Here is a 10,693-nt window from a genome sequence, read left to right on the forward strand (position 1 = left end):
AACAAGCTGTACAAGCCCTGGGGCCTATTCTACTGCCCTACCAAGAAAGAGAAGCTAATTCATAGCCCCACCAACTGCTGAGTGTAGTACCAGTCCTGAGCATCTAGTAATCCTGACCAGGAAATCCAGGAAACTGTGGAGCCCAACCTACAGCCTCACTTGGGGAGGAGGTGAAAGATCTGTGCACTGAAAACTACAAGACACTGATGAAAGGAATCCAAGAAGACACCAATAAATGGAAAGATAACTCACATTAATAGACTAAAAGAACTGTTAAAATGCCTGTACTACTGAAAGCCATCTATAGATTCAGTGCAATTCCTATCAAGATTCCAATGGCATTTTTTTCACAGAAATATAAAAAAAGTCCTAAAATGTATATGAAACCACAAAAGACACCACCCAGACAGCCAAAGCAATCTTGAGAAAGAAAAATTGGGAGAGCATCATACTTCTTGCTTTCAAGCTATATTAATCAAAATAGTATGGTAGTGGCATAGAAACAGACACATAGGCCAACAAAACAGAGAGCCCAGAAGTAAACCCATGCAAGGGAGCCAAAAATACTTAATAGAGAAAAGACAATTATCTTCAATAAACGGTGCTAGAAAATTGGATTGTCACAGGTAAAAGAATGAAAGTAGACCTCTATCTTACAGCTCCACAAAAATTAACTTGAAATAGATTAAAGATTTTAGTGTAAGATCATAATCCATAAAATTCCCAGTAGAAAATACCAGAGAAAAAGCCCTTGACATGAGTCTTAGCAATGATTTTTTGGTTGGACACCTAAAGCACAAGCAACAAAATAAATGAGGCTGCATCAGACTAAAACGCTTCTGCATGGCCAAAGAAACCATCTACAAGCTTAAAAGCCTACAGAAAGGGAAAAGAGTTTGCAAACCATATATCCGATAAAGTGTTAACATCTAAAATATATAAAGAACTCATACAACTGAGTAGCGAAAACCCAAGTAATCCAGTTTAAAAATGGGCAAAGGACCTGAATAGACATTTTTCCAAAAAAAGATATACAAATGGTCAACAAGTACATGAAGACATGTTCAACATCACTAAATCAACAGGGAAATGCACACTGAAATCACAATGAGATATTACCTCATGCCTGTCAGAGTTGTTGTTCAGTCCCTAAGTTGTGTCCGACTCTTTGCAACCCCCTGGACTGCAGCACACCAGGCTTCCTTGTCCTTCAGCGTCTCCCAGAGTTTGCTCAAGCTCATGTCCATTGAGTCGGTGATGCTGGTGGTTGGCATTAAAAAGACAAAAGGTAACGAATGCTCTGAAGTATGTAGAGAAAAGGGATCCCTTGTGCACTGTTGGTGGGACGGTCAACTGGTACAGCCACTATGGAAACATTATGAAGGTTTCTCAAAAAATTCAAAATATGATCTAGAAATTCCACTTGCGGGAATACAGTTGACCCTTGAACAACATGGGTTTGAACTGCGTGGGTCCACTTACACTTGGATTTCTTTTTCAGTATTAAATACTAAAGGACTACATGATCCACAGTTGGTTGAATCCACAAATGTAGAACCACAAATACAGAGGGCCAACTATGTTATACATGGATTTTTTTTACTTCACAGAGGGTCAGCACCCCTAAGCCCTCATACTGTTCAAGAGTCAGCTGTTTTATCTGAAGGAAATGACAGGTTCATAGCAGCAATATTTACAATAGCCAAGACATGGAAACAGCCTCAGTGTCCATTGATGGATGGATGGATGAAGTTGTGGTGTGTGTCTGTATATAGTATAATGGATTATTACTCATCTATAGAAAAGAAATCCTGCCATTTGTGATAACATGGATGGACCTTGAAGGCATTACACCAAGTGAAATAAGTCAGAGAATGACAAATACTGTATGATCTCATTGATTTGTGTTTACCAGAGGTAGGGAGTATGGGGAGGGGAATTTGCAGAAAAGGGGTCAAAAGGTACAAAGTTCCAATTATGAGGTAAGTAAGTACTGGGGATGTAATGTATAATGATCACTATAGTTAACAGTGCTGTGTGCTGTATATGCAGGTTTTGAGAGTATATCCTAAGAGTTCATCACATGGAAAAAAAGTTTGTATCCATGAGATGATGGATGTTAACTAGCCTTAATATAGCAATCACTTCACAATTTAAGTGAAATTATTATGTTGTATACCTCAAATGTATATAGTGCAGTATGTCAATTATATTTCAAAACTGGAAAAAGTTTTAAAAGGTTGGGAAGGTGAAAAATATTTTTAGCAATCTGGTATAGAAAAAAAGGTTTCTCACATCAGTCACTTTGCATTTGTTTATTAGTAATGCCAAACATTTTTTATAGTTCATTTATAAGTCTTTTGTGAATTACCTATATGTGCCAGATGCTCATTATTTTCTTTTGGGTTTGTAAACTCTGTTATATACTAAGCTGCTTAGTTTGTATTTAAATGTTGCAAAAGTTTTTCCCTTTTCTTCATTTGCCTTTTAGCCTTTTACCTTATTTCATAGTGATAGTGTTTTTTTTTTTTTTTGAGGTATCAGTTCAGTTTAGTTCAGTCACTCAATTGTGTCCGACTCTTTGAGAACCCATGGACTGCAGCATGCCAGGCCTCCATGTCCATCACCAACTCCCAGAGTTCACCCAAACTCATGACCATTGAGTCAGTGATGTCATCCAACCATCTCATCCTCTGTCTTCCCCTTTTCCTTCCACCTTCAATCTTTCCCAGCATTAAGGTCTTTTCCAATGAGTCAGCTCTTCACATCAGCTGGCCACAGTATTGGAGTTTCAGCTTCAGCATCAGTCCTTCCAATGAATATTCAGGACTGATTTCCTTTAGGATGGACTAGTTGGATCTCCTTGCTGTCCAAGGGACTCTCAAGAGTCTTCTCCAACACCACAGTTCAAAAGCATCAATTCTTCAGCGCTCAGCTTTTTTTTACAGTCCAACTCTCACATCCATACATGACCACTGGAAAAAACCATAGCCTTGACGAGACAGACCTTTGTTGACAATGTCTCTGCTTTTTAATATGCTGTCTAGGTTGGTCATAACTTTCCTTCCAAGGAGTAAGCATCTTTTAATTTCATGGCTGCAGTCACCATTTGCAGTGATTTTGGAGCCCAGAAAAATAAAGTCAGCCACTGTTTCCACTTTTACCCCAACTATTTGCCATGAAGTGATGGGACCAGATGCCATGATCTTTGTTTTCTGAATGCTGAGCTTTAAGCCAACCTTTCACTCTCTTCTTTCACTTTCATCAAGAGGCTCTTTAGTTCTTCGCTTTCTGACATAAGGGTGGTGTCATCTGCATATCTGAGGTTATTGATATTTCCCCTGGCAATCTTGATTCCAGCTTGTGCTTCCTCCAGCCCAGCATTTCTCATGATGTACTCTGCATATAAGTTAAATAAGCAGGATGACAATATACAGCCTTGACGTACTCCTTTGCCTATTTGGAACCAGTCTGTTGTTCCATGTCCAGTTCTAGCTGTTGCTTCCTGACCTGCACACAGATTTCTCAGGAGGCAGGTCAGGTGGTCTGTTATTCCCATATTTCAGAATTTTCCACAGTTTGTTGTGATCCACACAGTCAAAGGCTTTGGCATAGTCAATAAAGCAGAAATAGATGTATAGAAGTTTTCAATTTTTATATAGCCAAACACTAATCTTTTTTTAATGGTTTCTTTTTTTGCTTTTATGCTCCCACACCCAAAGGTATTTCTACATCATGAATCTTACCATACCCCTCTACTGATTACAATCTTCCAGGGGCTCTTCCAGAGAAATCCATCCTCCTCCTGGTGCTCTAGCTTCAACTACTGTACCCTATAGGCACTGGGAGGTCCAGTCAAGCCAAGCAGTTATGCCTAGCACTGCCTACTTGGCACGCTTTGCTTGTAAAGCCAGTCCCACAGGATCAACGCCCCTTTCCACCCCTTCTTCCCCATGTCACCGAAGCCCCTGTTTGAATATGACCACCAAATTACCCTTTTCTTCCCCTTCTTGTAACAGCACCAGGTCCCCAAGGTCTCAGTAGTAGTTCATAAAATGAAAAACTCAAATGAAGCAAAGTCTAAGAGGGCTAACAAGAGAATTGGCTCTCAGAGCCAGTTTAGAGCAGAGGATTGGAGCAAGCAGCTGGGGGCTGAGGCTCTACAAGGAGCAGTGATGGCAAACTAGAGCGCAGAGCCCAGGCAGCCTGGGGAGGACGTTCGGGCATGGGGAACAGAGTGCTCGAGGGCTGAGGCAGGAGGGCAGATGGGCAGGGGCTCGGTGCCAGGACTAGGTTCTCCAGAGGCTAGCGGACAGTGTTGCAGAAGAGCTTGGCGCTGAAAGCACTAGGCAGCAGTCACCAGAGGTCCCAAACTGGGAAAGCCATCTTATTCCCCCGACCTCCTCCAGCCCCATGGTTTCCTACACCAGCCAGTGGCATCAGCTTTCTTGTTTCACGGGCCAGAAACTAGTCACTTGATTCTGCTTCCTCCCACACCCCACATCCCATCTGTCACGAGTCCTGTTGGCTCCACTTTCAAAATGGAGCCAGACCATATACGCAGCTTCCCTGGTGGCTCAGTCGGTAAAGAATCTGCCTGAAATGCAGAAGACCACCTGCTAATGCAGGTGACTGGGTTCGATCCCTGGGTCGGGAAGATCCCCTGGAGAAGGCAATGGCAACCCACTAAAGTATTCTTGCTGGGAAATCCCATGGACAGAGGAGTTTGGCAGGCTACAGTCCATGGAGTTGCAAAGAATCAGACACGAGCGAGCAAGTAAGCCACCACCAAATACCGCATGATTCCATTTAGATGACATTCTGCAAAAGCCAAAACTCTAGGGACAGAAAACACTTCTGCGACCCAAGGATGGGGAGCGGGGGGTGACTGCAAATGATCTCAGTAACTCGATGGTAGTGGTAGTCACAAAACTGAAGGCATTTATCAAAACTCTCAGAACTGTACATTAAGAAGCTTAACTGGAAATTATTAAGTAAACCTTAATAAAACAACAGGAAAAAACATACCATAATTCTAGCCATTTCTCACCATGCTCATGGCCGTCATCCCAGCCCAAGGCGCCATCATCCTCTTGGGTTCTTACTGAGGGCTCTTCGCTGTCCCCTGCTCCTGCCTTCGCTTCACTATCATCTGTTCCCAGCACAGCAGCCACAGGGGTCCCCTTTAAACCACAAGTCCGTGTTTTTCTTTTGCTCAGAACTCCAGAGCTAAAGGAACTCTCCAGAGCTTTCTCTACTCCTCAAAGGCCAAGTTTACAGTGGGCCACCAAGACCCACAGGCCACAGCCCTCTGTTACTCTGTAGAGTTCCTCCTGGCCGCGCATGCCCCTGCTCACCGCCTGGCTTGTCCCATGCATGACATGCACCATGTGCTCCCTTCTCGGGGTCTGTCTGGAACGTGCTTCTCCCTGCTTTCCATCCCCCTGGTCCCCTCCCCATCACTTCTTTCAGGCCTCTGCTCGACTCGCAGTTGCCGCCCATCCACCTCCCCCGGCCCCACCCCAATCTGCTAACCGCTCTTGCTTTGTCTCCCAGACCATAGTTTCGTCTGACATACTCATATTGTGTTAACTGTGCGATGAGGAGAGGAGTTTTGCTGTGTTTCCCGCGGCCCTTCCACCGGGCACATCACAGACAGCAGTCAGATTGGGAAGGGGGAACAGGCGGTGAGATGAGGTGACTTCCAAGAACCAGCCGTGATAGTAATCGGATGCGGCAGCGTCCTCCTGCCCCAGAGCCTCACTCAGCAACGCCCGCCCCCGCCCCGGCCCCGAGACAGTCTGGGACCACAGGCTGCCACACTAGCCCGTGTGTGTGTGTGTGTGTGTGTGTGTGTGTGTGTGTGTGTCAGGCTGCCACACTAGCCCGTGTGTGTGTGTGTGTGTGTGTGTGTGTGTGTGTGTGCGCGCGTGCGCACTCCCGCACTTCATGCCATGTTTGTTTCCCTGCCCTGCACATGGCTAACACATGCCTCTCTCCCTTCTCTCTCTAGAAGCAGATGTTCCAGGAGAGGAGCAACCGGATGCTGCACGCCTTGTCCCCGAAGCAGAGCCCTGTGAGCAGCCCCACCAGGAGCCGGTCTCCTTCCCGCTCCCCGTCGCCCACCTTTCTGTGGCTCCCGCACAAACCCTCACCCCCCTTCTCACCTAAAGCCGCCTCAGCCTCCATGAGCAGCATGAGTGAGGGGGATGAGGATGAGAAGTAAAGGCTGCTGGCTAACAACCAGAGCCCCCACCACGTGGGGTGGGGAGGCAGGGTGGGGGCACAGGGGGCACCCTGGGGGGGAGGGCAACAGTCGCTGGCACTGCAGCTCAGCCCAGGACACAGCTCCCCTCGGGACCAGCTCCCCACTCAGTCTCCACTCTGTCCCAAACCCAGGCTCTGCATGGAGGTTTCCAGGCGGGCAACCTATACAGACCTTCTTAGCATCATCTAGAACCACCCTACTTTAACCTTGCTAAAGAAAGAGGCAGAGCACCCCTGGGAGACTCGCACTGAGTGGGGTGTCTTCTGCTTTGGCCCTTACTCCCACCCCCACCAGGTACACCACCCATGGAAGCGGCAGCACCTGAAGTCTGCTTCTTTCAGCTCCTAAGGGCCATGCACGTTGCCTCCCACCGCCCAAGCGCTGCCAGAATAAAGTTATTTCCAGTAGAGGTGGCACAGTGCTTCTGAAATAGTCGAGCTACAGACAAACGCCAGCCTTCTCAGTTTAGCCAGAGACCAGAGGTTGCAACGCATCAGTCCTTTGCAGTCTAGACCAAGCCTTGCTTTAGGCCAGATATATCCCAGGTCACCTAGTGTGAACCGCAACTTCTCATGCCAAGGACAGTTCTTTCCAGGAGAATGCTGCCTAAGGCCTAGTGTCTTCTCCTGGCTGTACTCTTTCATCATTGGTTTGATTTCCTTGTTTTCTAGAAATTACCTTAGTCTGTGGGAAATGCAAGAGAACATCCTATAGACATATACACACAAGGAGCCGCTCTGCTTTGGCTCCGAGTTTAGCAGATGGTTGCTGTTTCCTGAAGCTTCTCCTTCAAGGATGCTGTCATGGAATGGCTTTTCCCATTTCTGACCAGTGAACAGTTCTGCAGACCTCAAGCAGCAGTTTGATGTCCCAAGCCACAAAGTATACCAGTAGGAGGTGCTACTTGCACATATCTGTTCTATGTATGCTCCCAAGACGCCATCCAGGGTGTGTACCATATGCAACAAGTCAGTGGTGGCGGCATTTTATACTCTCCCCCTCTCCAGCTCCCACCCTAATAGCCCACTGAAATCCTCAGTCTTCAGAACTGCCTGGTTCCCTTGGGACTTGGGCACCTTGTCAAAAGCTCATCCTGCATTCCTGCAAAAATGTCGTCCCAGCCAAGAAATCAGCGAGTGGTGCTCATGGCCTCCCATCATCATTGCAGGTGGAGGCAGGCTCTGAGAGTTTCACTGAGCACGGTGGGAGCCTCAGCCTCTGAACGGGCCAGGCAGTCCCGTAATTACTCCCAGCCTTAGGCTTCAAGTGGGTTGAAGACGGTAAGCTTTCCCACTGAGGTGTCTGTTGTTGCTATCTGCTAAGCACGGGTAGACGTGAGCAGGTAGAGGCGAGGGGGTGGGAGCACATGCCTGAGTAGAGGTAGCATCGTCTGGCTGTGCCATTGGAGTCAGGGGCCCAGAACAGTGACATGGGCAGAGCCCAGCATCCCTCGGGACAGAAACACTCCTTTTCAGAGGCCTTGTGAACCAGCCTTCTGGGAGACACATGGGGCAACCAAGGAAGGAAGGTGGCATGTCTTTCCCCTCGCATTGGGGCTGAACTACCTCCCTGCCCACCTGGAGATAGTAGGGTTTGTTGGGAAGCAGAACCATGAGGCTCAGCTGGCTTGGGCACTCCCCTGTTCCTGGCAGTTTTTCCAGAACTCTGTCAAGCATTCATGTGGGACAGAGAGCCAGTGGGAAGATGGCACGTGAGGAAATTTCTTGCTGCCATCAAGGCCCAGAGCATTGCCCCGTGCTTCCACCGTGCTGTGTGGTCTCTCTCCCACCGTGTTCCCCGGGCACACTGGCGCGTATGCCCCCATCTCCAAGCACTGACAGGAGGCAGCGGCCAGCTGCACAAGGCAGTGGGAATGAGGGAAGAGAAAAGGAGAACGAGGTGCCTAGAGGGAGGAGAAAAGCTTCAAGAAAATCTGCATGCTTGACTCATGTGAGGGCCTCCCTCTGCAGGAGAAAACTCTCTTGGGAATGCCTTTTCTGGTTCTAGGCTCTGGCCCAGAGCAGATAAACCCATGTTTACCTGATTCCTGCTCCGGAGCAAACAGCTTGGCATTGACGTACCAGGCGGCCTCTAACTTTGCAGGCCTTACATACCACACTGACATGTGCCGCCATTATGACTCACATTCAGTGCCAGGGACAGGCCATCACAACCCACAAGCAGGTTCTAAGTCTCACCCCAGGCCCCACTTCTGACCATTAACAATACCTCCCCTCCCAAGGCTGCAAGATTAATGAGAAGGAGTGGAGGAGTCTGCAACCCAATCTTTGATGCATCCTGGCCACCAGCTTCTCCCTGGCCCTCCTCCCCTGCCTGGGAGGAGATGCGGTGGCTGGCTGTCCACAGTCATGGCCCCAAGGGAGTTAAGGCTGGAATGAGAGTGATACCAAGTGTTACTCAAGCTCAGAGAGGTAAGCAGAAATGCCAGAAAGCGAGGAAATATTCTTTTGCCCTAGACAGGGAAGGAAGCTTCAGACTGAGGGCTGAAGGACAGCAATTTAGGTTGTGGAAGAAGGCAAGATACGTGAAGAAGGGCAAGCGTGGGAGCGCAGTGCCTGTCCGCTCCCTTACAGGGGTCGCTCACTCCCTAACAGGTGAAGAAGGCAGGCCTCCTTTCACTGACAGCCAAGGTTAGTGGGTACCCATGCAGGTTGTGGGTTCCGCCTGCCCAGCTTTCCCATTTCCGCCCTTCTCCATCAGCTGTCTCATCTTCCTCCTGGGGACCCCAAAATCCAATGTTCACCAGCTAAAAACCCAGGGCAATTGTAATGTCAGAGTCACACTGAATGGCCCGTTTCTGGCAAGCCAGCTCCCATGGGCCAGGACTTGGCAAAGGCAAAGGAAACCAACCTTAAGACGAGTGCTCCCGAGACCCAAGTCTGCCTTCTGACCTGCTCTGCGGGGAAGACACAGAGCTGCAGGACGGCCTGAGTTTGGAGTTACTGACCATCCTTGGCGGGAGGGATGGGAAGAGCGTGGATTCCTTCTCTCCATCTTGGGACTTATCAGCCAGGCACGTCCCGGGGAGAGAGATGCAAGATGGCGATATAGACTCAGCTGAATCTGACGAGCCTGAAGGGAACAGAGATGTCCCTGTTCCCCAGGCATCCAGTCAGCACTAGTCTTGGCCATCAGATTTTTCTTCTTTTAACAAAAGAGCTCATGAGGCATTCTGCAACTTCTACTTCTCTCTAGACTTGAGTTTGTTTTCTGTGTGTCACTGTGATGTGTCCCGGGACAAAGCCATAAGAAAAGCATACATACTTCAGACTATGCTGTACATATAAGACAAGAGGACGACAACTCGTCTGGGTTAAAGCACGACCTTACGCCCAAGCGTTTGCTCTGGTGCTGAATCATGCGAACTTCCGGAATCAGGCCCCGCCCCCTGCCACCCCTGCACCTCCCTCTCTGCGCTCCAAACCCACTCTTGCTCAACAGGACATGGCATTCTCAACTTGTTTATAAATAAAGGGATGCAGAATTGCACTTTTCACCTATTGTGTTTCTTAAAAGCGTGCTGCTGTGTGTTCCTACTTACGAGCTCTGGTGCAACATGGAAAAGCAGAGGCGTAGCCACGGTCCTGCCTCCGCCCAGCTGGGCCCAGCCCTGAATGATGGGTCTGTTGTCGGGCAGCACGGGCCAAGCGTGGAGCTGCCAGCCGGCTCATGCCTGACAAGGGAACAACCTAAAGGTCCATTAACAGATGAGTCGATAAAGAAGCTGTGGCATATATACACAGTGGAATAGTACTCAGCCATAAAAAGAACAAAATATTGCCATTTGCAGCAACATGGATGCAACTAGACTGTCATATGAAGTAAATAAGAAAGACAAATACCACGTGCTATCACTTGCATAGGGAATCTAAAATATGGCACCAATAAACCTATCCATGAAACAAACAGACTCATGGACATAGAGAACAGGCTTGCAGTTGCCAAAGAGAGGGGGGTATGGGAGGGATGGATTGGGATTTGGGGGTTAGTAGATGGATAAACAAGGTCCTACTGTACAGCACAGGGAACTATATCCAATCTCCTGGGATAAACCTTAATGGAAAAGAATATAAGAAAAGTATGTGTGTAACTGTGTCACTTTGTTGTACAGCAGAGATTAGTACAATTGAACCAATAATTCAATAAGAAAATAGCTGGTTAGGATCACTTACCTGGAGGGGAGGTCATGCCAGGGGCCCAGCCAGGACCCTGAGTTGGAGGCTCCACTGCCAACTTGCTTTCTGACCTCTGTCAAAGCCCTTCACTTTTCTGACCTCAGTGTCTGCTTTTGTAAAATGAGGGCATTAGAGGAAATGGTTTCTGAGGTCTCCTTTGCCTGTAGAAGTCTCTGAATTCAGGAGGCAAGCTCCATGGTCCCCAAACTTCTCCAGCTATGAGGCTGTC

The 10,693-nt window shown here is 48.0% G+C and overlaps 1 protein-coding gene across 1 annotated transcript in view; it reads left to right on the forward strand.

Annotated features, from left to right (window-relative positions):
• Nucleotides 1-6,226, forward strand: part of PCYT1B (phosphate cytidylyltransferase 1B, choline) — a 115,384-nt gene extending 109,158 nt beyond the window's left edge. Inside the window, exon 8 of the mRNA XM_068962814.1 lies at nucleotides 6,014-6,226. Coding sequence (XP_068818915.1) covers nucleotides 6,014-6,226 — 213 coding nt within the window. The remainder of the gene's footprint in view (nucleotides 1-6,013) is intronic.
• The last annotated feature ends 4,467 nt before the right edge of the window (nucleotides 6,227-10,693 follow it).

This window comes from Capricornis sumatraensis, chromosome X, assembly GCF_032405125.1.
Source record: "Capricornis sumatraensis isolate serow.1 chromosome X, serow.2, whole genome shotgun sequence".
Classification (NCBI taxonomy): Eukaryota; Metazoa; Chordata; class Mammalia; order Artiodactyla; family Bovidae; genus Capricornis; species Capricornis sumatraensis.